The sequence below is a fragment of the Myotis nattereri genome, assembly GCF_964212035.1.
Source record: "Myotis nattereri genome assembly, chromosome: 13".
Lineage (NCBI taxonomy): Eukaryota > Metazoa > Chordata > Mammalia > Chiroptera > Vespertilionidae > Myotis > Myotis nattereri.
In genome coordinates, this window is record NC_138088.1 from 59421810 (window position 1) to 59449735 (window position 27926).

Genomic DNA, 27926 nt, shown 5'->3' on the forward strand with positions numbered 1-27926 from the left:
CGCACGTGGCCCCGGGAGCCGGCGAGCGCTGCGCGTGGGGGGGAGCGGGTGGCTGTGTGGATGGTGCGGGAGTAGCTCACGTGGAATTACTCGCTGGAATGAGCCCCACGTGCGCCTGTGCCCACCGCCCCGCGCCTCACTGCGTCAGACGTGGTGCGGGCCGCTGGCCGCTGGCTCTGCTGTGAGCTCCTCGGGAAAGGACGGCGCTTCAGTCCGCGCACGGCCTCCCGCCGTCACGGGGGCGCATGACACGGAGCGAAGTCTTCCTTGGAGAAAATTAAATCAGCAAGCGAACGCGGAGCGGCCGGGGATCCCTACCTTCTCGCCGTTAACTCAGAGCAGGAGGCGAGCCCCTGCCCCCGCGCCAGGCGCCTGGCCCTGCGGAGGGAGCGGTCACAGGAGCCGCGCCTGCCTCTCGCACGGCCCCTGCGGGATGGACACGGAGCGGGAGGAGGACTGACGCTCACCCAGGAGAGGGGCCCTGAGTGGCCGCGGGAAGCTAACACGTCCACTTACAACTGGAATCGGTTCCTCTTCGCTTCCATCGCAGGAAAACCACAGGTTTCTGCGTTTGAAGTAAGGCTGCCTGGTTTCAATGCAGCTGTTGGGGCCCGGCCACGCGCCTCAGGGGTTGAGCGTCGACCTAGGAACCAGGAGGTCAGGGTTCGATTCCCGGTCAGGGCACAGGCCCGGGTTGCAGGCTCCATCCCCAGTGTGGGGTGGGCAGGAGGCAGCCGATCAGTGATTCTCTCTCATCATTGATGTTTCCGTCCCTCTCTCCCCTCCCTTCCTGTCTGAAATCAATTTAAAAATTAATTAAATTTAGCTCAGTGGATAGAGCGTCAGCCTGTGGACTGAAGGGTCCCAGGTTCGATTCTGGCCAAGGGCACACACACAAAAAACTTAATTAAATTTAAAAAGCAGCCGCTCTGTTTCATGGGGCCCTTTGACTTCTGCCTCCATCACACTCGACCCTGACCCGGGCCCACAACCCTCTGGAAAGAGCGCTGGGGGAGGCAGGACGGCGTGGGACCCAGATGGGGCACAGCTCACCACCTGCCACCTGCATGCCCCTGGCGGTGGGGACCATGCCCAGAGTGCAGCTCTGCGGGGTCTCCTGGGCATGGCCCTGAGCACCAGGAGTGGGGCCCTGATCCCCCCAGTCACCCCTGTCTCCCCTGCTGCCTCCATTCCCCAGGCTGACTTGCTGCCCAGAACTCGGCCTCCACCCTGGGCTCCGCCCATGGAGGCCGGTCCAGCCCCCCATGCCCCTAGAGAGGGAACCGCAGCCTCCTCACTCTCCGCAGGCCTCCCAGATGCCCTCTCGCCCTCTCCGCCCGCCCCTCCGCCCCTCCGGGGGGAGCAGAGCCCCGCTTTCCAAGGCGGCTGGGCTGCGTCCAGCTCCGAGTGCACCGCTAACTGCCTGTGACGTGCAGCTTCAGTCACACGCGCTTATCTCGCCGGGGCCAGGGCGGCTGTGAGAACATCCCCTGTCGACGTGTCCAAGAGCCTGGTTCTTGGCTGCCGCGGTTCCGAGCGCCCCAGAGCCGCATGATGAATGACGAGGACGCTCAGACCAATGACCTCGTTCAGCGGCGCTGCGGGCCCAGCTGCTTGCGTTGGGGAGCCCCCCCCCCCCGCCCCCGCCCCGGCCTCACAGCATCTGGCTCCTGGATGACTTCAGAGCCACAGGAGAGGAGAGCCGTTCCTGACCGAGGGACGCCTGTGAATTTCCCGGGAAGCGGACAGGCCTTTTCAGCCGCTGGCGTCTCGTGATGTGACGTTGGCGCCCTGTGTCGCTGTGAGCGTTCAGCCCACGGACACCCAGTGACAGCCAGAGAGCCCTCGTGCACGGCCAGCGTTAGCGCCACCTCCTCCCCACGGATCCATGTATTTTCCCCGCAAGGGCGTTCCTTTTCCCACGCTCCCCGGCCTGTTTTGTCAAGTTCTCTTTCCTCTTTGGGTGTTTTACTCTTGTTTGTTGTTAATCCTCACCCGATAATATTTTCCATTGATTTTTAGAGAGAGTGGAGGGAGGGGGAGAGACAGAGGGAGAGAGACATGGGTGGGAGTGCCGGGAGCCGGTCCATCCTTGCTGTTTCAAGGGACCTGGCATATATGGCATACTGTTCTTAATATGTTTGCTCACCTTCTTGGCACTAGGTGTTTTAACCAAGGTCACCTCTCTGAGAAAGGTGGTTTCCCCAGGTAGGGATTTTCCCCTGAAGTTAGGGAGGGAATAAAACCCCTTAACTAAGTGCCAGGCGGGTAATTAATCACTTTAACTACAAACAATCATGCTTAAGCTACATAATCTTTACACCCTGGAATGGAGATAAGAAACGCCCTAACCTTTGGAATAGAGATTGATAGGATTGGAATCAACTGGTATAAATACAGATGTAACAAGACAACAGGACACAGAACCTAGACACAGAACCTAGACACAGAACCTACACAGAACCTACACAGAACCTAGAGACAGAAGAACTTCACTGGAGAGAACATGGCAAAAGATCCTGGACAGAAACTGGCAACAGAACCTAGAGACAGAACCTAACGAGAGAACCTGGCTAAAGATCCTAGAGACAGAACCTGGCTACAGAACCTGGATAGAACATGGCAAGAGAATCTGACTAGAACCTGGTGACTGAACCTGGCTGGAGAACCTGGACAGAACCTGGTTGGAGAACCTAGCGAGGGAACATAGCTACAGAACCTGGCGAACCTGCCTAGAGAACATGGACACAGAACCTGGCTGGAGATCCTAACCAGAACTTCGCTGGAGATCCAGACCAGAACTTGGCTGAAGATCCTGGCTAGGCTGCTGATCAACTGAACGCTGTCTCTGTGTCATTCCTTCTTCGCCGACTCTGTCCACACCTTTGGGGACCCCTGGACCTGCTGGGGCAGGACCTCAGCATGGGAGAGAGACACATCAGTTGGTTGCCTCCCGCATGCACCCCAACCAGGACCTGGGATGCAACCTGCAACCGAGGTACATGCCCTTGACTGGAATCGAACCCGGGGCCCTTCAGCCCACAGGCCAATGCTCTGTCCACTGAGCCAAACTGGCTAGGGCTTCACTGGGGCTTTTTAAAATCAACTTTCATAAACTAAAATCCCCTATTAGTCCTTGTAAACTGGAAACCTCGTTTCATAAAGAACTTGTCAGTGAAGGAGAATGCAAGCCCCCTGCCCCCGAGAGGGGCAGACCTGCCTGTGTGACCCGCGTGGGGGTCCAGGAGGACGCGGGCTGGGGCCATGGGAGGCAGTGATGTTGATTGTGAATCCACCTGCGGGGGTTGGAAATAGCCCCCCGCCCCCCGCAACCCCCAAACCCCACTGGTCCCCCTCGCTCAGCCGTCACGTGCTGTGGCTGCCGGTGACACCCCGCCGGGCTCTCCGACGGAGTCTCATCCTCCCCTGCATCCCGGCGCCAACTTCCCGATCAGGGTGTGAGCTTCCCGGCACCGTCTGTTTCTGCCACTGCCCGTCACACGCCACGAAACAGGAGTGGTGGCGGGAACACTGAATAACGAGGGATTGCCTTGTGGGTACGTGAGCCCCAATTCCGCTCGAAATAGCTATGTTACTGCTTCAAACTCTTTCTCCCAGACTGTTGGGTGCGGAAATGCTGCCTCCTTTTCCAATTTAAGGATGTTTCGATGGCTCAGCATTGACCTGTGAACCAGGAGGTCACGGTTTGGTTCCCAGTCAAGGGCACATGCCTGGGTTACAGGCTCGATCCCCAGAAGGGCGTGTCCAGGAGGCAGCCAATCAATGATTCTCCCTCATCATTGATGTTTCTATCTCTCCCTCTCTGAAATCAATAAAAAATATATATTTTTTAAAAATCTGTATATAAAGGCTAAACGTAGTCTATTCTTTCCCCAAAATGATTTGAAACAAAAAATCTTCTCAGACTCACTTTTCAAAAGATTTGCGAAACGCATCCATGGGAACGTGTCACAGAAACGTCCTTTGCGGTGAGAGGCTGGGCGGACACACACTGGCGTTTCTCCTTCGTCCTCTGTCTGGCTCAGAACCGGGTCTCGGCCATAAACAAGCAGCTGCCCTTGAAACTCAGATGTTCTTTTCTTCCCTCTCTCTCCACAGGGGACTCATTACGTTTGAAAATAAAAGCTACGTCCTAGAGCCGATGGACAATGTAACCAACAGATACAAGCTCTTCGCGGCCGAAGCCCTGAAGGGCGTCTGGGGGTCGTGCGGGTCCCATCCCAGCGCCTCGGGCCCCACTGCAGGCGGCGGGCGCCCACCGCCCTCCCGGATGCGGGTGAGAAGGGGAGGCGGGAGAGCCGAGGGCGTGATTCTGGGGACCCTGGGCCCCAGCGAGGGACACCCGGTGCTGGGACATCTGAGGGCCTTTTCTACTGGGGTTGTGGCCGGGGATAGAGTCGCTGGCTTATCTGGAGGCGGGCGTGTCTGTGGACGGACCCTGCCCGTGGCTCTCAGCCGGCCCCTCTGCGGGAGGTGTCACGTGGAGGCTCCTGGTGTCTGGTCTGCTTTGCAGTCGGGTGTTTGCGATGACCTGCCAAGCGCTCCCAGTCCTGCCCACCTGCCGGGCAGAGGTGCCCTGGATCGGCCCGCGGGGCGTGGCTAAGAGGTGTCACTCCCCGAGTCCGCCCAGCTGGGGCCTGTCCTCTCCTCCTGGACTGTCTGTGGGGCCCGGGTTTCAGGTCCTCTGTCCCTGGGTCTGCTTCTCAGAGGTCCCCCCTTTAGGCAGAACTGGAACGATCTCTCCCTGCCTAGTGGACAGAAGTGGACCAGCACCCCCAGGGGCAGCGCCCTAAAACCTCCCCAAATGGCTGCTGACCCTCCTCATCCAGTTTCCCCTGGGTCCACAGGGCGCGGAACACTCTCAAAAATGAGGGGGGCCCGGCCACATGGCTCAGGGGTTGAGCGTCGACCTCTGAACCAGGAGTCAGGGTTCAATTCCAGGTCAAGGGCACATGCCCGGGTTGTGGGATTGATACCAGTAGGGGGCATGCAGGAGGCAGCCGATCCATGATTCTCTCTCATCATGGATGTTTCTATTTGTCTCTCCCTCTCCCTTCCTCTTTGAAATCAATTTAAAAATCCTTTTTAAAAACAGTGGGAGCCCCCAGACCAGCTCGGCATGTCTGTTTCCCTCGTGGGCCCGCCTTCCTTTGATCCCAGGCCTCAGGTCGGATGCGAGGCGGCCGTGGCCCTGTCAGTCATGAACAAGGAGGACATTTGCATGTATCTATGGAGGCGCTTTGCTCTGAGTGTCTTGTTGAACCCGTGTCGTCCGCGTGGAGATTTACGACCTGACAGTTGAAATGACACCCCAGTATGTTCGGCGTCTCGCGTGGACGGGCGTGCGTGGGCCCTGCTCTGGCCGGATTGTCATTTTGTAGCTGATCTGCAGCTCTCTCGGCCGTGATGGGCGCAGTGGTTCCCGTCATCTCGAGGTGCAGGGCGGTGCGGAACCCCGGAATGGAAGTGCTGTTGGTTAAATGCTGGCGGGAAAGGGGCCTGTACTCTGAGCCGGGAAGGCCCCCGCGGCGTCCGCCTCATTCTCCGTGTTTCTCTCTGGAAAGCATTGTGGTTGTTGTTTATGGAAGAGAAAACGGCCTTGACTTAACGTGCAATTAGTAACAAAAGCGATGCGAGGAGTCCTTCTTGGCAAGTGGGGCGTTTGGGACGGGAGCGTGTGCCCGAGAGCGGGGCGGCCCCTGTGGGAGCAGGACGGGGGGCGGTCAGGCTCCACGTGGCCTGGGCTTCACACTCGTGAGTCTGTGCGGCGGCAGCTGAAGAACTGACCTTGTGGACACAGGGCAACAGCCGCCCGGCCTTTTCCCGCAGCCGCCGGCCCCGCGATGGGGACTGGCAAAGGCTGGTCTGCAGCAGAGTCTCCATCTCCCCTGGCGGAGCAGCAGGGCTCAGGCCGGGCTCCAGGCCGGCGCCGGCCAGCCTGCGGGCCGAGCTATTGTCTGTGGCTTCACAAGGCCGTCCCGTCAGATGCCGGTGGCGCCGGGTCTGAGCTACACGGTCCGATCTCTGCCCTGCGGGTTTGTGAGCCGAAGAGCCCCGCCCTGGGCCTCCCGCCACTGGCCAGCCCTGCCCGCCAGCCAGCCTGCGGGAAGGGGCCGCAGCCCCGCTGCCGGCACCATCACAGGGTGCGTCCCTGAGCAAATGTGCCTGCTTTTGAATGGCCCTTCCTTAGGATTGTCTGTGCTGGTTCCCCTTCGTTCCTGGGGAAAACGATGCCTCACATGGGAGCGCCAACATCGTCTTTCTCTGGGAGGCGGTGCTGCATGCTTCTGTGTCTCTGGCTCTATTTTGTCCATCAGCTTATTTTGTACAAACAGGGGGTCAGGGTGACAGTTGTCTCCCCAAGCGCAGCCGCCGGGAGATGGGCCCGCGGCTCTGGGCATCTGGATGGGCCGTGGTCTTCAGCGGACGGCCCGCTAGTGCTGCGGCCGGAACCGCGGTAGTAATGTGTGTGCGGGCGGAGCTGAGCGGTGGCTGGATGTCAGGAACGGGCCGGACCCCTTCGAAGACCGGCTGAGGGCGGCAGGCGCGCCGAATCCCTCCCTCATGGCCGCCTTCGCTTCCGGCTGAGGGACAGGCCCCACCCCCAGCTGGAGAGCAGCCAGAGTCCTGCCACGGCCTTGGCCCCCGCCCGGGCTCAGCATCTCAGCAGTGTGAGCGGAGCTTCCAGAATCTGCAGGTGTGGGTCCTGCTGCGTTTTTTTTATTTAAATCTTTGTTGCTGGAAGTATCACAGGGGGACATCTTTCCCTCCCATTGGCCCCTTCCAGCCCCCCCCACCCCACCCAGGCCTTCACCCCCCATTGTCTGTGCCCATGGGTGATGCGTATCCGCGTACAAGTTCATTGGCTAATCCTCCCCGCCCCCACTTCCCTCTGAAAGACGCCGGTCCGTTCCCTGCTTCCGTGTCTCTGGGTCTTTTTTGTTCATCGTTTATTTTGCTCAGTGAGATTGTGTGGGACTTGTCTTCCTGCTGATTTCGCTCAGCGTCACACCCTCCAGGCCCCTCCAGGCCGCCTCGCAGGGTAAGCGACGCTCCTTTCCGACAGCGGCCTGCGCAGTCTTCCAGGTGAAAACGCGCCAGGTTCCTGCCCCGCCCCCCGGGTCTCAGCGCGCTCCCCTCCCCATCTGAGTCCAAATGGTTTCTCTCCTTGGCTGTACTTTTCCCAGACGATGCTTGATGTTTGTTAGCTCTGTACCGTCACCCCCTCCGCCCAGCAGGTGAGCCGCATCAGGGCAGGGCCTGGGTCTCCCGTCCGTCCGTCCCTGTATCCCGGGACCCAGCACAGTGCCTGGCACGTGGAGGGCTCCCGGGAGGCGTCTGTGGGGTGCGTGAATGAAGGACAGTGCGGCTCACGTGGAGGAAGACTACAGTGAGGCCTTACGTCACCCTGATCCCAACGGCGCTTCTCGAGCTTGCGTGGGGCTGCATTAAGCTCCCGCGCCAGGGTTCTTGTTGCGACATGCTTGGGGGATGTTCTCTCTCTGGGAACTTGGCCGTGATGACTGGACAGGCCTGGGAACTGCTTCCCTCTGGAGCGAGGTTCCAGGCGCCTCGGCCTCCGCCGTGGAGCAGAGACTGCGGGCCGTTCTCAGGGAAGGGCTTTTGTTCCGAACCCCAGAAGGGACACTGAATCAAGCAGCCAGTTTCAAAGGTCGCTCTGCCCATCAAAAAGGTTAAATAGGATTTGTTTCTTACAAAACCAGGCGGCCCGAGAGGCGGGACCCACATGGGGATGCTTGAAGCCTCTGTGAGTGCAGCGGACGGAGCGAACCGCGGGGCGTGGGTGGCCCCCGGGGCCTGTGGCTGAGTGGTCAGCTTCCCCCACAGCGTGCAGTGCCCTGAGCTCATGAGAAAGTCTGGGCTCCTCGGACGGCTGCAGAGACAGGGGAGCGGGGCGCACGTGTTTGTTGTCATGATCTGGAACCACGGCTTTCTACAGGGTGACCCAGGGCCACTGGGAAATGTCCACGGCCCGCGGGCCCCTCCCCTTTGCCGGCTCAAAGGTGGAAGTGTCGAAACAACCAGGGCCCTTTCTAGGGGGTTTCCAACGGGAGGTTCATTTATTTTTTTATTTGTAGAACTTTATTTTCTTCTATATAATTAGCTGACTCTATTAACAGTGAATCGGGGAATTGAAGGGGGCAGGTGATTTCTGCTTCTTGCACACCCCAGTGAGGAAAAGGGGCAGGAGCCTCAGTCTGTTTTTATTTTATTTTTTTTAATTGTATTGATTTCAGAGAGGAAGGGAGAGGGGGAGAGAGAGAAACATCAGTGATGAGAGAGAATCATGGATCGGCGCCTCCTGCACGCACCCCCACTGGGGATGGAGCCTGCATCCCGGGCCTGTGCCCTGACCGGGAATCGAACCCTGACCTGCTGATTCATAGGTCGACACTCAACCCCTGAGCCATGGGGGCCGGGCAGGAGCCTCACTGTTTGAGAAGGTGTCTCATTTTGTGGCCAGCACTGGCTACCACGGGGCTAATCGTTTTTTCTGTATAAGCACATACTTATCACCATAAAACACACGTACATGTCACCTCAAAACACACCTCCCGCAGGGAGCCTCAGCGTGTGTCACTCTTTCCCGTGACGCTGGAGGGCGGAGACGTTCTGCCTGGTGCGGAGCTTCCTTTTTCTCCCTGCAGCAGGTTCCGGGTCTGTTCAGGGCCCCTACGCCCATGCATCAGCACGGGGCGGGGGGGGGGGGGGGGGCCCACTGGGACACAAACATTTTTCTTGTAAAAATCAGTTTGCAAGATCCGCGCTGATGGGATTTGCTGTGTGGAAGATGCTTCCCTCGGGGTGTGAGACAAGCCGCTGACGCACAGCGCCCCTGGGTCGTGTTTCCTTGTGTCTGCGAGCGGTTATGACAGGCGGCTCCGAGCCGCCGCCGCGGGGCGTGAACTCAGAACCCAGAGGCGGGGCAGGCCCGCGACCAGCTCAGCCCGCTCCCGCAGCTGCGTCCACGGAGGAACAGAAGGCTTTGCGCTCTGTGTGCGATGTTTGCTTTCTGAGACCACCCTCCATGACTTGCTCTCGTTCTCCTAACAACGCCTCTGGGATTCTCCCAGGGATTCACGGAGAGTTACATGTTTTCTGAGGAAACTGGTGGGCTGGGGGCTCCCACCGTGCTGCCTGCACCTCCTCTGCCCTCACCCCTGGAAACAGTTCCCGCGTCCTTCGCGGCTGTTCCGCGTGCTCTCCGGGGGCGGAGTTTTTCTCGACACGGTTTCTTTCTGTTCTTTTTCTCTTTGCTCCTTTCCAGTTTCCTCCTAACACCTCTCTCTCGCTGGCTCTGTTCCCGGATTATCAGCCTGGCTGCCGTTGCTTCTAACCAGGTTTTTCAAGGCCCCGCCTGGCGTGGCCCGAGCTGTGTTTCTTCAGAGGGTCACGCAATTCCGGCCCAAACTGTTCTCTTCCACTTTCCTCACCTCACAAAACGGGACCCTCAAGGCAAAGGGAGTGGCCCTGGGGCGCTGTGACGTCATTTTCTGGGGTGACCTTCAAAATGTGCTGCTCGGGGCTCGGAATGCACGGCCGCAGGGGGGGGGAGGGAGGGGCGCGCTCCTGGTGCAGGCAGGAGCATGTTTCTGTGTTTCGGCACATGCTGGTTCCGACCCTAAAGTCAGGGACTCGGCTGGAATGTGAGCTCCCTTTGCAAGGATTTCCTAGATGAATGGAAACTGGTCACTCAAGCCGGGCCAGCGTGGCTCAGTGGTTGACCATCGACCTAGGAAGCAGGAGGTCATGATTTGATTCCTGGTCAGGGCACAGGCCCAGGTTGTGGGCTCCATCCCCAGCATGGGGCATGCGGGAGGCAGTCCATCCGTGATTCTCTCATCATTGATGTTTTCATCTCTTTCTCCCTCTCCCTGCTTCTCTGAAATCAATAAAAATATGTCTGAAAATGAAAGCAACTGGTCACTTGAGTTGAGAAGGTCCCACAGAGGTCGCTGGGGATGGAGGTGACCGTGTGGGAGGGTGGGCGGGTGGGAGCCGGGGGTGCGGATGCGGCCCCTTAGTGAAGTGCTTGGGTGGGGAGAGGGTGGCCGTGCTCTGGGTGCCCCGGGAGGCGTCCAGGGAGTTGACCCCGTGTTTCCTGTTGCAGCATAAGAGAGAGGCCCTGCAGATGACCAAGTACGTGGAGCTGGTTGTTGTCGCCGACAACCGCGAGGTGAGAGCTGGAAATGCCTCGGTCGTAGGCTGGTTTAAAAAAAAAGAGAGGAAAAGGAAAGAAGATGCTCAATAGGTCACGATTTGCTTTAATTAACCTCCTCTACTCCAGGCCCTTAGGAGCATGTAAACAAGTCACGGAAAAGGGGCTTTCTGGTAGCATCAAGTATAAAATATTAAAAGTGTGTCTGAAACTACAAAATAAAAGCCCAAGACTGGAAAGCAAACAAGGAAACTGTTGCTCCATCGCTAAGCTCTCCAAACGGGGCCGGGGGGCGGGGGGGGGGGGGTCCTTTGGGGAATCGGCAGATGGAGTTAGAACGGATTCCTGAACCGTTTGGGGGGAAAGCAGCGTTTTGAACATGTCCGATGTGTCCTCGACCAAAACGAAGGCGCGAGAGGGACAGGGACGCGGCCGGAAGCCCTGCCCTCTGAGCGGGGCTCGGGGCCACGTTCGCTCTTCCTCTGAATGGATTTTTAATTAGACTCTTTGGGAGTTTCTTCTCCGTATTCCTTTCGGCCTCTGCTGCCTGTGATGAATGAGGTGCCATTTCCTCGGGGGCGCAGCACAGTCGGAGGGAACTGGCTTGACGGTTTCTCAGAGCCCGCCAGTCTGGAGGTCAGCCGAGGGGCGATGCATTATCTTGTCATCCCCTCCCCTCCGGGTCCTTCACTATCTAAGTTTAAAAACAAATAGGAAGGACTTTGCGAGGAAGTGAACATCAAGTGTGCTTTTGTGAACCAGTGTCACCCCAATAAATCCAATTTTGAAAACCCCAAGTTGGCGATCTGAGAAATGGCTTGAGGCTGCCTTCCCTTTACCTAAACCCGTGGCCGGCAAACTGCGGCTCGCGAGCCACATGCGGCTCTTTGGCCCCTTGAGTGTGGCTCTTCCTAAGCCTTAGGAGGACCCTAATTAAGTTAATAACAATGTACCTACCTATATAGTTTAAGTTTACAAAATTTGGCTCTCAAAAGAAATTTCAATCGTTGTCCTGTTGATATGTGGCTCTGTTGACTAATGGGTTTGCCGACCACTGATCTAAATGGTGACTGCCCACCACGTGTGCGGCTGGGGCGAGGCAGGAGTTACTGGCGTAGGAGCGCTCCGTGGCGTGGCGAGTTTCAGGGCGCTTCGGGAAGTCCCGGGCGGGAGGTTTCTGGGGGGGATGGGGTTCATTGCCCAGGGAGCCGGGAGGGTTTGTGAAGCCCGCGGCTGCGCATGCCCAGGGGCTGGGAGGGAAGATGAGCTTTGAGTGACATGCTTGCTGTGATTAATGCTGACATCTCAAATTATGAAGTTTCAGAGGCAAGGAAAAGACCTGGGAAAAGTGAAGCAGCGACTCATAGAGATCGCTAACCACGTGGACAAGGTACGTTCTCTCCCGGGCCATTCAGTCACTCGGATCGTGGGAATGTTTGGAAGCGAGGTGAGAGATGAAGCTCACCTTATCCGTCTGAGCAGGGAGCCGGGGAGCCGCCCTGGTCCCGGCTGGACTGGGGGCTCCTGTCCTGGGAGCACAGAACCGCGGGGCCCGGAGCGGCTGCAGGAGATGCCGCCCAGGCTGCCCGAACTGCGGCCTGGGCCACCTTCCTCCGGGCTCCCTGCTGGCCGGGCAGAGCCCAGTCCCGGCATCGCAGGCTCCCAGTCCGATCCAGAGCCATGGCGGGTGCATCCGCCCTTTGGAGCACTCCAAGCCCGCCTCTCCCTAAGCCTCCCCAGGAGGAGCCCACGGCTCCACATTCCGCCCCCTCAGCCCGCCCCATGCCAACGAGGGCGCCACCATCTGGGATGTGGATACTGATTTCCAGCCCGGCCAGCAGGTGGGCAACCCTCCCTGAGGACCAGGCGGTGACAAAGGCCAGGGCAGAGCTGGAGGGGACCCTGGGAGTCAGGTCTAACCCCAGGGCCTTTGACCACCAAAGGTCCTCCCTCTGCCAGTCCCCAAGGAGGTGGGGACACTGTCTACACCACGTGCTTCAGCAGCACACCTGCACGGAGCACACCTGCACGGAGCATGCCTGCACAGAGCACGCCTGCCTGGGATATACCTGCATGGAGCATACCTGCATGGAGCACGCCTGCATGGGGCATGCCTGCATGGAGCACGCCTGCACGAAGCATACCTGCATGGAGCACGCCTGCACGGGGCATGCCTGCATGGAGCACGCCTGCACAGAGCATACCTGCATGGAGCACGCCTGCACAGGGCATGCCTGCACGGAGCACGCCTGCCTGGGATACACCTGCATGGAGCACACCTGCACGGAGCACGCCTGCCTGGGATACACCTGCATGGAGCACACCTGCATGGAGCACACCTGCACGGAGCACGCCTGCACGGGGCACATCTGCACGGAGCACGCCTGCATGGAGCACACCTGCACGGAGCACACCTGCACGGCGCACTCCTGCACAGAGCACACCTGCACGGCGCACCCCTGCACGGAGCATACCTGCACGGAGCACATCTGCACGGAGCACGCCTGCACGGAGCACGCCTGCACGGAGCACACCTGCATGGAGCACGCCTGCACAGGGAAGGAGCACGCCTGCACGGAGCACGCCTGCCTGGGACACACCTGCACGGAGCACGCCTGCACGGAGCACACCTGCACGGAGCACGCCTGCACGGAGCACACCTGCACGAAGCACACTTGTATGGAGCACACCTGCACGGAGCACACTTGTATGGAGCACACCTGCACGGAGCACACTTGTATGGAGCACACCTGCACGGAGCACACTTGTATGGAGCACACCTGCACGGAGCACACTTGTATGGAGCACGCCTGCATGGAGCACACTTGTATGGAGCACACCTGCACAGAGCACGCCTGCACGGAGCACACCTGCACGGAGCACACCTGCACGGCGCACCCCTGCACAGAGCACACCTGCACGGAGCACGCCTGCATGGAGCACACCTGCACGGGAGTGAGCAGAGCTTGGGACCAATGCTCCAGCCCACACAGGGCGTCTTCCACTTTGATAGGCATTGCAGCCGGGTGTCCGAGTAGGGCCAGGGCACCCGAGTCTCCCATGGGTCCTCACGAGGGACACAATCTGACCGCTGTCCTACACGGCCGTAGTCCTCAGCGATCGCCTGTCTCCAGCCCGTGCAGAGGGTGGGAGGGGAGTGGGACCAGGCCCCTTAGAAATGGCAGTTTGAGGACGCCTCGCAGTGGCCATGTTTACAAACATGCCTGTTATATCTGAGGGATTGGGATTTCCAACATTTTCCGAAAGATGGAAGCCACGGCCCTTCTAGAAATGGGAATATTCTACTTGGCCGTGCAGGCAGCGCCATGCCCTGCGCACCGGGAGTCAGACCTTGGGGGTGAAAGGCCGCCGCGGATGGCATGAAACCGAGCCTGCGGATGCCGGAGTCCCTGTTAAAGTGATGCGTTCGTTCTTCCTGCTGGTTTCTCTCCAGTCTGTTCTATCCTGCTTCCGCCTGCACAGCCAAAAGTGAGCATTTGGGAGTCTGTTAATAACACGCACCGGTAATCACAGGGCAAAGTTCTGACGGCCTCGCGGAGTCTGCCTGCTGGTGGGCCCTGTGTCTGGTGGGAGGGAGCTGAACTGCTGGGCACACGTGTGCGGCTGCCCCTGCAAGGCCTGGAGTCACTGGTGGGGTGCCCAGGCCCCTCCCTGCTCTGCACCGTATGCACGAAGGGATGTGCCTGCACTAGCGAGGAACCCAGATGCCGTTGGCAGCTCTGCGTTAGCCACGTGTCCTGGCCCCATAAACAATGACTGTCCCGGTGGCAACTTCCTCGTTTGCAGAGCTCTCGGCTCTTCTTGGCCGTTCTGAGTAATAATCGCTTGGCTGCAGGGGAGCGGACGGCTCAGACTGGGAGACCCACCAGCTATGTCCTGCCAAAGGTGACATTCTGGAACATTCAGGAAGTTCTGTCAGTCCGACAGAGCGCTTGCCTTTCTGGCAACCCCTGAAACGGGAACTAAGAGACATCCCCGCCCCCCTCGGGCTGATTCTATGGGGGGTCGGGGGAGGAATGGCTGCCAAATGAAGGGCTGGGGACCCGCCTCCTTGACCCCCCCCCCCCATCTCCCTACTTCTGATTCACGAAGAAATCAGCAGCAGCTGCAGATTCTTTAAGGCTGAGCCTCCGCGACTGCGTGGGAGGACTCGTCCCCGTGGATTTCGTGTCTTCCGGTCTTTCTCCTGCGGGTCTCCTCTCCCATCCCACGCGGGGGCCTGAGGTCACAGCTTCCACGTTGGACCAGGAGACAGCCCTCAGGTCCACGTCCTCCCAAGCCTTCCTGGGCCTGGGGCTCCACGCCCTGAACTCGCGCCGCATCCTTTCTTGGCAGGTGGTTCCTCGGCATTAACGGTGATGGTGGCTGTGAGCTTCCTGCTGACCCTGAGCATTCAGGAGCTGAGGGCAAGGGCAGCCTGGTCCTTCCTGTTTGTGCCAGTGCCGAGCTGAGCCCACAGCCAGAGCCGAGCAAATGCTGCTGCTGCTGCTGCTAGGTTACTGGGTGAACCCGTCAGCTGGCCCCAGACCACGGCCCGTCCGCGTGCACCCTGGTCCCTGTGCCCAGGCCTGGTGGGTGCTCCTTGCGTATTAATTCGTGCTCCTTAAGAGGAGGCCCTCGCCGCCCTGGGAGGAGCAGTCAGCAGGCAGTGAGGGGAGGGTCAGGCGGCTACAGATGCGCTCAGCGCAGTGACAGATCCCAGCAGCATCGGCGTCGGCGCAGGGGCTGTGCCTTACACCCGTCGTGTGTGAAATCCGCTCCGGGTGTGGCTGGAGGGACCCAGATGGAAATGACAGCCGGCGTCACGGGGAACGGGGAACGGCTCCTGGAGCAGCGGCCACAGGGCCCCTTCCATACCCAGGCGCTGCTTCTACACGACGCCTGTCGGAGGCAAACCGGGACCCCCACAGGGGACGCCTGAAGCCCACGCTCGGCCAGCTGCTGTGGACACGGGCGTCTCTGCCTTCTGGTCACCGTTACCTTTGACATGAACCCACTGAAAACGCGGCCTCCCATCACAGGACGGCAGCGGGCACGGGCGTCTCTGCCTTCTGGTCACCGTTACCTTTGACATGAACCCGCTGAAAACGCGGCCTCCCGTCACAGGACGGCAGCGGACACGGCGTCAGAGGGCCAGGGCGCCCCTGGACTCCATTCTGCCCGGGGAGCCTGGCTGGGAGCCTGCGAGCAAGTGCTGGTTACACCACAAGCCGCTGGGCAGCCTTCAGGCCACATAAGGTCTCATGTGCATATGAACTTGACGCCCGTCTGCGTGGGCCGCGTGGCCTGCTCCATCAGTTTCTGCTCCGAGATGCGGCCCGTGTTCCCGTGCCTCCTGCCTGCCCGGTGCGCCGGCGGAGGAGGAGATGAGCCGGGAAGACGAGCCGCCGCCCTGGGTCGACCCCGGCCGCGCTGCCCAGCCCGGGGAGCACATCCTGAGCTCCCCGCGTTGGAACGCTGCTGAAGTCCAACACGGAGCTCCTGGGACTTCGGTCCTGGTTGGCCCAGATGCTTCTAGCAACTCCGAACAGGACCTGCTCCCGCTGGGGCTGGACTTCAGCCTGTCTCCAGCCGCGTTCTCTCTGGCACCTGAGAATCATTGGGCCCTGCCCTCACATCACAGGCACCGGAAGGTGGTGCAGCCAGCCACACGATCCCGTACCCACCCACCCCCGACCCTGCGGACAGAGCCGCCTCCCTGTCTTTGTGATGCACGTGGGCCAGCAAGGCAGTCGGGGCCACGGGTAGTTCTGACCTCTCCTCTGGCTGCTCATCCCGCAGCGTGTCTGGGACAAACCATCCCTTCCCATTGGGAGAGCTGCCCTTCCTACCTCTGAGCCAGGGCGGCTGCTTGTGGGCGGGGCTGTGGCCATGGCCTTGGCCATGAATACTAATGAGGGGGGTGCACCTGGGTTGGTCTCCTGCCTGGGAGAGGAACTTCTTAGTAACAGATCTTCCCCGGGACACTTGGTGAGCCAGCCTCCGGCTTCGGGAAGAGCCGTGGGTCATCCGAGTTCGTCAGAAGGGCCCGTGTGCCCATGATTCCGAAAGCTCCCGTTGTCTACAAACCTCCTCCATTGATAGGGGCGACAGGCTATGATAGCGTCGGCCACGTCTGAGGCTTTGCCAAAAGTCACCACAGATCCATTTGCAGTAACGCAGGCGCAGGACGTGCGGCCGCAGGTGCACAAGTTGGCAGAGTGAACGCCCTCGCTCAGGGGGCTTTGCCTGCGGCAGGTAGGAGCTGGCAGGCGGCAGCTGCGATGTAGCGGCTCCAGCATTTTGTAGCGGGTCTCTGGGCATTTTCACCTCCAAGGAGTCATTTCAAGTGCGAGCTTCCACACACACCAGGGAGACAGCGGAGAGGCCGTCACTGGAGCGTGCGGACCCAGTGGGCGCGTCCGTGGGCGTCGGGCCCTACACGCCGTCTTACATGCCTGGGAAGGGAGGGGGGGCGCGTGGCGGTGTTATTCTCACCCACTCGGTGAGTGAGGTTCAAAGCGCACAGATCTGCCCTGCTCTGCGCCCCAGTCCCCGTTCCCGCGATCCCCAGAGGCTGTCTGTCCCCCTCAGTTTTACAGGCCGCTGAACATCCGCATTGTGCTGGTGGGCGTGGAGGTGTGGAGCGACATCGACAAGTGCCCCATCGGCCAGGACCCCTTCGCCAGCCTGCACGAGTTCCTGGACTGGAGGAAGGCCAAGCTCCTGCCTCGCAAGTCCCACGACAACGCACAGCTTGTCAGGTGGGTCGGCGAGGTCCCTCCTGGGTTGGGGAGGAGTGGCCCCAGCGCCCCCGGCCTCCTCCAGCTCCACCCACGCAGCCCCAGCGGGGCACCTTCCCGGGGGGTCGCTCAGCACTCATGGGGGGCAGAGGCCCCCTGACCGGAGTCTGGGGTCTGCTGTGAAGTCTCCCTTTGGACACCTGGGAAGGCTCTCCCTCTCCCCAATGTCTTCTTCCTTCTTCCGTCACCTGGATGTTCTCTTTGTGCAAATGTATTAAAATATGTTTTTATTGATTTTAGAGGGAGGGAGAGAGAAGGAGAGAGAGAGAAACATCGATGAGAGAGAAACATCAGTATCTATCGGCTGCCTCCTGCGTACCCCTGTTGGGGATCGAGCCCGCAACCTGGGCCTGTGTCCGGACCTGGAATCAAATCCTGGTTCATAGTTCAACGCTCAACCACTGAGCCATGCCGGCCGTGCTGGGCAAGCTGTTCCGGTCTCCGCCTGATGCCCAGTTGTCCAGAGCAGCTGCTTTTTAAAGCCCATTGTCTTCCCTTATCAGTGGGAATGTGGATGCACCATCTGGAGGCGGGACACCCGTGTCCCCCTCCTCACGGCATTCTGGGGCTTCCTGGGGCTTCTGTCTTTCAATCCAGCTGCCCTGGGCACCGAGCAGGAACCAAACTTCCGCCCCGGGAGCCTGGAACGCGGTGGTGTGGGTCCCCGTCTGCTGGGGGAGCAGGTGAACAAGGCAATTCCCTGAGCGATCAGGGTGTGGCGTAACCAGTGAGGGAACAGAGCTGGAATGTAGCCGCTGCTACAGACTCCTTTATATTCAAAAAGAAGCATTCGTACCCTAATGAAGTAGATTGTTTCCAAAGTGGAGAACATTCTATTAAAGCCCTTAAACACTTTATGCCATTATCCTTGTCTTCTCCAGTTGCTTTATCACTGAATTAAAAGCTGTGGAGAGATGGACGCTTTCCTTTAGCGAATTGGGTCTAATTTACGAGCTTTTATGGGAAGTGGACCACCAGCCCCTCCCCATCCTCTCTTTAGAACGTGCCCACCCCCGGGCGAGGCCGGGGGCAGTCCCTGTTCATTCACTTTGGCCATCGTCAGGGGGCTTTTGTTAATTCCCTGCCTTGGATATTTGCGGTTGCCTCATATTTTGCGCATTGATTAATCCTGAACCATTAAAAAGCAGAATCAAAGTGTGTTGTTTTGACTTTTTTCCCAAATGGAGTCTGTCCAACCTGAACATCTGGAAATGAATCAGCCTCTTATATAACCTCCTCATGTATATACATGTAGTTGTTTCTGTTAAATGCTCGATAGAGATATAAACGTTAAGGCTGCAGTCCCTACTCTTGTCCGTGAGCATGGGGGGGTGGGGGGAGAGGGGCAGATGGGTGGATACATACATACACACGTTCATGCATGCATAGATGGGGTGGCATGTATGCTTGCTCCCTCTTTTCCACTCGACCGAAATACCTACCTTTTCACATAATACCTGTGAAATCAATGTATGTCCGTGGCCAAGATGACATGAAAGCTCATTTTTCCTTTAAACGAAATTCAACAATGACATTGTTTCATTTTTCGTGGATGAGGTAGGAGCTACACGCACTTGCATGACACAGGCCTTGAGGTCATCGGACTCGCTGCTCAAGATTCCACGGGAGGGAAAGCTGCGCCCGCGGGAGCCATCAGGGCCCCTTCTAGAAGCTTCCGCGGGGGGCTGAGGCTGCGTGGGTGCTGACTCCTACACTCAGCCCAGGGGTCAGCCATTTTCCTGCGATTCCACTTTAAACGTTCCGCTCGCAGGAGCGCGCCGTGGGAGAGTTTGGGTTTCCGTCCGGTCATGTCACGCAGGAGCACAGACTTCAGCGACAACAGGAAACAGAGCGAGCCGCCTACTGCGTCCCGTAACCACCGCGATTCTGTGCCTTCGCATACGGCCCTCAGCCCCCTCCTCCTGCCCCCACCCCCCTGAGGAAGCAGGCAGACCACCAGTTACACAGTCAAGAGCCGTGACCGGCCGGCTGTCTGAGTCTCGGAAACAGAAATCTGAAAGGGTCATGGACCGCGGTGCAACTGGACCCTAAGTCGCCGAGAGCGGAGGGGACAGCCGTGCCCACGCGCCCACGTGCGGGTCACCCCGGGACTGGGTGCCTCTCACTTATGTACATCCGCTCTGTCCGTTTTGTCACCTGCGCCCCCAACCCTTGACCGTGTTCTTGACCTCGATATATTTCTTTTTTCATCAAAGGTCCAAAAAAATGCATCTTAGGAAATGTCTTCATCCTGTGTTCACTTCAGAAAGCCCTTTCTCTTGTCTCCCTCCTAGTGGGGTCTATTTCCAAGGCACCACCATCGGCATGGCGCCCATCATGAGCATGTGCACGGCAGAGCAGTCGGGGGGCATCGTCATGGTGAGTCCCCCGAGACGGTTCCCGGGAAGTCTCTGCTTTCACCAGACCTGGTGAGGTCAGAGTCGCTGGGTCAATGCTTTTTAGATTTCATCCTGCCCTCCTCCCTCTGTCTGTGATCGTACACACCCCACAATATCTTATTTTTTACTTATTTTTTAAAATATATTTTTATTGATTTCAGAGAGGAAGGGAGAGGGAGAGAGAGAGAGAAACATCCATGATGAGAGACAATCCTTCATCAGCTGCCTCCTGCGCGCCCCCTACTGGGGATGGAGCCCGCAGCCCGGGCATGTGCCCTTGACCGGGAATCGAACCGTGACCTCCTGGTTCATAAGTCAGTGCTCACCCACGGAGCCACGGTGGCTGGGCGCTCTACACTCTTTTAGGGACTGCTTGTAAAACACATCCATTTGCACACAGGAGAGGAGAGCATGTAAAAATAGCTCATGCGAACCATCCTCCCCGTTTATGGAGAAAAAGCTCCGCTGGGATTTTGGTCTGAGCTCCAGCCCAGGAATTCCCTCCCGGCGCCGGGATGAGCCCGGCCCGGGGCTGCCCTCACCTCCCTGCCTCGAGGTGGCCTGTGGTCGCCCCGAACAGAGCCGTTAGGACGGTTTTCTGACGGCTCAGCCTCCAGGCCCAACAGCCAAATGGCTGAGGTTTGTAACTCCTCGCCACCACACATGCTTGACATACCTCCAGGCCAGTGTCCAACCGTCTGCAGAACAGCCTCATTCTCGGAAGGCGGGGGCCTGGGCTTGTCTGTACAAGGATCACTTTGTCATACATGGGCTAGCTGTGTTTGTAAAAGGAAATAGAGCGGGAGGGATACTGGGGACTTGATTCCTCTGAACTGAAGAGGGAGGCGGCTCTGACAGGCTGCCCATCGGGGGACTCCTGCCCCGGCCCCTCCGATCATGAGAGGCATGAGAGGGAAGGTGCCACCAGGGCGCTGCTGTGCCCACTCTGAGCCCGGAGCGAGCCCCCTGCCCCAGCCCCCGACGGGGCGTGTCCTCAGAGACCAGTCCAGCATCCCAGCTACACAAACAAACCCGTCCTTCCAAGAAACCGGGAGTTCCCCCGCAGGTTCCAAAGGGAACACGTGTGAATATTCCGTGTGTTAGCGGGCAGAGGAGCCTGTTCTGCTGACTCCGACTTTCTCACTGCCCGCCCGTCTCTCCGCGGCACACACAGGGCGGGTTTCCTCTTCCCCGGGCAGCGCCGGGGTTTGGGGAACCGCGTGCCCGGGGGAGGAGGGGGAGGAGGGGGGGAGGAGAGGGGGAGAGCCCGGAGGCCGGCCTGTGTGAGAGCCGGGCCAGGGAAGCCACGGACAGGTGGGCTGTGGGCGGTGCCAGGGTCATTTCGAGTCCCAGCCCAGCTGTCCGTTTCCAGAGCCGCCCGTAAAGTTTTAAGAGGGAAGCATTTTCTGTTTCATGGTTCCACGGCCGGTTGCTAACTGACTTCGCCACTTCAGACGGGTGTCTGTGTTTTTAGGGCCGAAGCTCAATTCCGCATAAGCCTGCAGGTTCTGCTGCCAGCGTGCGGCGCTTAAACGTTTCATGACCAATCTGATCAGGTTAAGTGGCTTCCTGGAGCTCATACCCCTTATTCTGTTTCCACACCAGCACTCACCAAGATTCCTCCTGGAGCCCGGCCGGCGTGGCTCAGTGGTTGAGCGTCGACCCATGAGCCAGGTTCAATTCCTGGTCAGGGCACAGGTCCAGGTTGCAGGCTTGATCCCCAGTAGGGGGCGTGCAGGAGGCAGCTGGTCCCTGATTCTCTCTCATCCTTGACGTTTCTATCTCTCTCCCTCTCCCTTCCTCTCTCTGAAGTCAAGAAGAACATATTTAAAAAGATTCCTCCTGGAAAAGCATACGGGGACACCTCACATTTAAAAATTGAGTGACAATGGGTGTGGGAAGTAGGAACAAATATGTGGACTGCAGTGAGAATCCTCAAAGCCAGCGTTAAGCGACAGGAAGTAGGTGGGGCTGCTCGGCCTCCGCTGAGATCAGCCTGAGGCGCGTTCCTCGTTCGCCCCGCGGGCAAGAGAGGCGCCCAGTGGGAAGAGCAGGCCTGGCCCCTTGAATTTCTGAAACGCTCACCAGATAAGCCAGATCCGCTGCTCAGCCAGATCCCACACTCCCAGGCTGTCTCCCGGCGCCTCTGACCTTACACCCTGGCTGCCAGAGGCGGCCACGCCTCCTGAACCTCGCAGGCCAGGCGTGAGGAAGGCCCGCAGCGAGGAAGCAGACCCCCACCCCCTGGGAGCAGTGAAGCAGACCCCCACCCCCTGGGAGCAGTGAAGCAGACCCCCACCCCCTGGGAGCAGTGAAGCAGACCCCCACCCCCTGGGAGCAGTGAAGCAGACCCCCACCCACTGGGAGCAGTGAAGCAGACCCCCACCCACTGGGAGCAGTGTTGTTGGGACGGAGCGGGCGCTGAGCTTGGTGTCCGAAAGCCCGCTCCGTGTCACACTGGCCCAAGCGGCTGGGTTCGGGGGTGATGCTGTGAAGAAAGAGGTGGTTTTTTGTCCTCATCACAATGGAAACCGTTTGTGAGGCCCTTTTAAGAGAAGCTGTGCTCACAAGCACCTGCGCGTGGAAGGGAGGAAAACAGCGAGGCCACGGGTAGGGAAGCCAGGCTCCCCGGCTCAGAAGAAGCGGCGAGAGGAGTCTGCGGGGTGAGCCCTTGGACTCCGAGGGAAGCGTGCTCCAGCCCCCACAGCTGGGCTCCGAGGGAGGACTTCCTGAGACAGATTTGCGGGGCGTCCTACAGCGGGAAGCCGGAAACCCAGACAGGCCTGCATTAGGGCGTCCGCCCCTCGGAGAACGCGGTTCCCCGACGCCACCCCGTCCTCCGACTGAGGACTCGCGACAGGCAGGTGCAGCCATCACGGCCGCACCTGCGGGCCCTCCGGGCCACCCTCCTGCGAGGCCCCACGGGGGCGGTGGGTCTCCGGAGGGTCTTTCTCGGAACCACACAGCCTGCGTCCTGGACGCCTCTGGGGAGCCCTCCCCTCTCGCGGGCAGGGCCTGCAGCACAGAGACTCCACTCCTGGGCACGGTTCCTGTACGCCCCACTCACTGATTGACTAGTTTTGGTTTATTAATGTGAAGCAACAATGTATTTTTTAAAAATATATGTTTATTGATTTCAGAGAGGAAGGGAGAGAGAGAAACATCCATGATGAGAGAGGATCATCGATCGGCTGCCTCCTGCTGCCTCCTGTACGCCCCCCACTAGGGATGAGCCCGCATCCCGGGCTGTGCCCTGACCAGGAATCGAACCGTGACCCTTGGGTCCGAGGGCCGGCGATCTAACCACTGAGCACGCTGGCCGGACTGTCCCATCTTTTCAAGCTTTAACGCATCCCTGTGGCTCTCCGCGGTTCCTTCCAGGGGAGCTGTCAGGCCCATGTCGAGGAGACGCTCATTTGCGGGGGGGCGGGGGGGCAGCTGGCGACAGGAGCTGTAGCCTGTGCCCTGTGCTCTCTCGGAGGACCACTCGGACAGCCCCCTGGGCGCGGCCGTGACGCTGGCGCACGAGCTGGGCCACAACTTCGGGATGAACCACGACACCCTGGAGCGTGGCTGCAGCTGCCGGACGGCCCCGGACAAGGGGGGCTGCATCATGAACCCCTCGACCGGGCAAGTACTCACGCCTCCAGTGGCTTCCGGAGTCAGGCCGCAGCTTGACAGGCGTGTTGGGAACAGTGAGCAGGAAACTCCCCGGGTTTCTGGCCAGAGCACCCGTGGAAGCTTCCAGAAAGAAATCCTTCCAGAGGTGCAAGAGTGAGGGGCCTGTGCTGCCCTGAGAGTCACAGGCAACCAGATTCAACCAGCTGTTTGCAACCTCGCTCTCAGCCTGAGGTTGGGGATTATGGGTATAAGGGGGATAGCTGGGTGTGGTAACAGGGGGGGTGCCAGGGGATGGCTGGGGGCATGGGGGTGTGGGGGGCTGGCTGGGTGTGGTAACAGGGGGGTGCCAGGGGCTGGCCGGATGTGGGGGGGGGGCTGGCTGGGTGCGGGAACGGGCAGGGGGTGCGGGGGGCTGGCTGGGTGCGGGGGGGCTGGGGGGTTCATAGGAGGGACTCGGGCATCCACAGCCTCGGTGTCTGCAGGGAGGGGTCGGTGTCCTGGAACAGTCCCCCACGGATGCCAAGGGACAGCTGCAGCATTTGGGGAGTCCGACGTTATGTGCGGATTTTCGTCTGCTCAAGGGGGGGAGGTGTCAGCTCCCCGAGCCCCACACTTCCTCCCTCCTTCCCTCCCTCCCTCCCTCCCTCCCTCCTTCCCTCCCTCTCTCCCTACTTCCTTCCCTCCTTCCCTCCCTCCCTCCCTCCTTCACTCCCTCCTTCCCTCTCTCCCTCCCTCCCTCCCTCCCTCCCTCCTTCCCTCCCTCCCTCCCTCCCTCCCTCCCTCCTTCCCTCCCTCTCTCCCTACTTCCTTCCCTCCTTCCCTCCCTCCCTCCCTCCTTCACTCCCTCCTTCCCTCTCTCCCTCCCTCCCTCCCTCCCTCCCTCCTTCCCTCCCTCTCTCCCTACCTCCTTCCCTCCTTCCCTCCCTCCCTCCCTCCTTCACTCCCTCCTTCCCTCTCTCCCTCCCTCCCTCCCTCCCTCCCTCCCTCCCTCCCTCCTTCCCTCCCTCTCTCCCTACCTCCTTCCCTCCTTCCCTCTCTCCCTCCCTCCTTCACTCCCTCCTTCCATCCCTCCCTCCCTCCCTCTCTCCTTCCTTCTTCCCTAACATGCATCCATCTGTCTATTTGTTATTCCATCCATCCATCTTCTTACTGATCCGTTCACATATTGAACAAATATTTTTGCCCCTGTGCTTGCTGTTTGGGGGGTGCATAGATGAGGGGGACCCTCGAAACGTTGCGTGATTCTGGAGGCGCCGTGACTACCAGGCGCCCTTCCCAACGCTGCCTCACCCTTCACACTGGCAGGGCAGGTGGCAGTGCTCATGGGCATGCGCCACGCACCTGAGACTGGCAGCTGTGGGGGGACTGGCATTGCCCAGAGCCCAGCGGGTCACTTCCAGGCGCTTTCTCTCCTTGCCCGGGCGTGCTAACGCCTTCCCTGCTTTATACCTTATTGGCCATTTCTGAGTTTCCTCCTGTGCTGAGCTGGTGCTTTTGTGTAAATCTTCCTACTTGGTTCTCCTTTATGACCCGCGTTCCTGTCCAGACGGCGGTGGTTTTAATTTTTTCTGGTGGAGAGGAACTTCCTAAGCGAGTGGGTGGATTAATCACAAAAGCCCCGGTGCAGGCAGGTCAGGCCGCCCGGCCCGGCGCCCCTGCCCATCCATCACGGCCATGGACTTCCCGGCTGCTTCTCATCCCAGTGTGATCTCAGCCCGGGCGCCCTCTCACCTCCGGGGTCCCCACGGGAGTGGGAGAGCGGAGGAAACGAGATCACGTGTCTGTAAGTAACCAACCACTCCACAGTCCACGGTGGCTTGCGGATGAGTGTGCAGCTCGCAGGGACCTGGGACTGTGGAGGAGCGAAGGGCCTTTTCCGAATTCCCGCTCGTTGCTGTTGGAAAGCTCGAATGCCCGGAAGCGCCACTCGGCACTGCGCCCGCGGATTCTGTGTGAACGGCTCGCTTTAAACTGGTCCAGCCCCAGCTGGTTTGGCTCAGTGGATAGAGCATGGGCCCGCGGACTGAAGGGTCCTGGGTTCGATTCCGGTCCAGGGCACGCACCTTGGTCGGGGTGTGTGTAGGAGACGTTGTTTCTCTATCTCTGTCTCCCCCTCTCCCTTCCACTCGCTCTAAAAATCAATGGGAACATAACCTCAGGTGAGGATTAACAACAACAACAACATAAGAGTATAAACTGCCCCCCCCCCGCCAGCCCCAGCCCTCCTCCTGCCCCCCCCGACTCAGGCACGATGGCAAAGGCTCAAATGTGGTTTCCGTGTTCGCCCTGAAGGTGACTCGCGGGCAGAGGAGGCGGTGACGGCTGTAAGGCTATTAAACGCCCCGGATTCAGAAAGAACCAGATCCTGCAGGCCCTTTCCCGGGGGAAGCGCATCCCCAATACACCTTGTTTCTTCTCTATCGAAACCTTCCAGAATCCGGACTCCGCACATTGCAATCAGCCGCCATCGCTGACACAATGGCCCCGCGGGCCTGAGAGTCCTGTCCCCGGACAGAAGGCCAAGTTGCCAAGAGCCTTTCCATCTTCCTACTCCTTATCATGACTGAAGGTGCGCAGCATCTCTAACGCTCAGAGAAGAAAGGCCTCTCTCTGCGGTGCTGGGCGGAGCAAATGTGCTCAGCGCCGTGCAGCCGGGCTCCATCCGTGCAGCCGGCTCCATCCGTGCAGCCGGGCTCCATCCGTGCAGCCGGCTCCATCCGTGCAGCCGGGCTCCGTCCGTGCAGCCGGGCTCCGTCCGTGCAGCCGGGCTCCATCCTTGCAGCCGGCTCCATCCATGCAGCCGGGCTCCATCCATGCAGCCGGCTCCATCCGTGCAGCCACCGTCCGTGCAGCCGGGCTCCATCCGTGCAGCCGGGCTCCATCCGTGCAGCCGGGCTCCATCCGTGCAGCCGGCTCCATCCGTGCAGCTGGCTCCATCCGTGCAGCCGGCTCCATCCGTGCAGCCGGGCTCCATCCGTGCAGCCGGCTCCATCCGTGCAGCCGGGCTCCGTCCGTACAGCCGGGCTCCGTCCGTACAGCCGGGCTCCGTCCGTGCTGCCGGGCTCCGTCCGTGCGGCCGGGCTCCGTCCGTGCGGCCGGCTCCGTCCGTGCAGCCGGGCTCCGTCCGTACAGCCGGCTCCATCCATGCAGCCGGGCTCCATCCGTGCAGCCGGCTCCATCCGTGCAGCCGGGCTCCGTCCGTGCAGCCGGGCTCCGTCCGTGCAGCCGGGCTCTGTGCAGTTGGTGACCTGGGGGCCTGTCCGAGCTGGGACGGGCGCTGTCTGAGCTGGGGACGCTGGCGGACGCCCCTGCTCACCTGTTAGGCAGGGGTGGGTGCACGCGGCTGGTCCATCGGGCTCCTCTTCGCACTGCTGTTCTTGCTGGAGACCTTCCCGGCTCCCGGCTCCCCCGCGTGTCCTTCCTCACTCACTGTCAATTCTCGGGAGGCCAGCTCCTGCCCCGAATGAGCTGGGCAGAGTTTACCACACGCCTGGCTGCAAGTCCTGATGGGAGTGACGTCCTGTCTCCACGTCGGGCTGGAGCTACGTGCCCCAGCAAAGCCCCACGCGGAGGACGGCCCATTCGCCTCGGGGAGGCTCCTGCGCAGAGAAGGGTGCCCTGGGCTCCCTGTGCCATGTGCCGCGGTCTGGTCACCGCAGCGCTCTCTGCGTTGGCACGGTGACCGTTCTCCTTGTGGGTCAGCATTGGACGCTGTTCCGCCGCGTGTTGACCCTGGAAGGACCGGTCTGTCCGCCAGGGGAGCTGCACAGGTTTCCGCAGACATGTTGCACCCGCGGGACAAGTGCGCCAGGGCCTCTTGCCTTTGTGTGGAGAGCAGGGTTGCGCTTATGGGCGTGTTGGTCCATCAAAGTAGGCTCCGCAGTTTATAAGCCGCGATCGACAGAAAACCGCGTGGGCAGTGCCATGTCCCCAGCTTGGCCGTGGTCTGACCAGAGGCCAGACTCAGTCAGGAGGTAGCGGCGCGTCCACGTCTGCGGGGAAGTGTGTGGGGAAGCGTGGCCGCATGGGGAAGTGTGGCCGTGTGGGGAAGCGTGGTCGTGTGCACCGGTTGGGCCAGCTGATTGGGATCCATTGTAACGCTGTCCTGGGAGCCTCTGGGGGGAGTGGGCGCCGGTTGCGGGTCAGCAGGCCCCACTTTCTCGCTGAGTAGTATGACCCTCGGGGCTTGGGGCACACCTGCCCCCACAGTTCTTGCCGCTCAGGACCTGGGGAAATGCATGTGTAACGAAGAGTGAGATGAGCCCAACCGGCAGGGCTCTGTGGTTGAGCATCAACCTAGGAACCAGGAGGTCCTAGTTCGATTCCCGGTCAGGGCACAGGCCCGGGTTTCGGGCTCCATCCCCAGTGGGGGGCGTGCAGGAGGCAGCACATCCATGATTCTCTCTCATCATGGATGTTTCTCTCTCTCCTCCTCTCTCTTCCTCTCTGAAATCAATAAAAATGTATAACAAATAAAGGAATGCAGCCACAGGTGCCTCGTGTCACACCGCATGTCTCCGCCTTTGCTCACTGAGACCGCCGTGGGCCCGAGGGCAGATGTCAGGGGCAGGGACAGGAGTGGCCCCAGGAGGGGCGGCCCCGTGGCGCTGCCCGCTGCCCGCTGACCCCTCTCCCCCCGCGCAGGCTCCCGTTCCCTGCCGTGTTCAGCAGCTGCAGCCGGAAGGACCTGGAGGCCAGCCTGCAGAAGGGCGTGGGCATGTGCCTCTTCAACCTGCCCGAGGTCCGGCCGGCCTTCGGGGGCCGCAAGTGCGGGGACGGCTACGTGGAGGAAGGCGAGGAGTGCGACTGCGGGGAGCCCGAGGTGAGCGCCGCCTCCGGGCCGCGGGCTGGTGTCCGGTCCGCGAGGCCAGGGCCCGGAGAAACCGGTGACAGGGCTGGAAA

The 27926-nt window shown here is 60.2% G+C and overlaps 1 protein-coding gene across 1 annotated transcript in view; it reads left to right on the forward strand.

Annotated features, from left to right (window-relative positions):
• Positions 1-27926, forward strand: part of ADAM12 (ADAM metallopeptidase domain 12) — a gene marked incomplete at both ends in the record, with an annotated part of 151416 nt that overhangs the window by 95449 nt on the left and 28041 nt on the right. The window contains 7 exons of the mRNA XM_081104541.1: positions 4120-4297; positions 10154-10219; positions 11520-11591; positions 16796-16965; positions 19299-19383; positions 22885-23033; positions 27669-27846. Of these exons, the coding sequence (XP_080960667.1) occupies positions 4120-4297; positions 10154-10219; positions 11520-11591; positions 16796-16965; positions 19299-19383; positions 22885-23033; positions 27669-27846 (898 nt within the window). The remainder of the gene's footprint in view (positions 1-4119; positions 4298-10153; positions 10220-11519; positions 11592-16795; positions 16966-19298; positions 19384-22884; positions 23034-27668; positions 27847-27926) is intronic.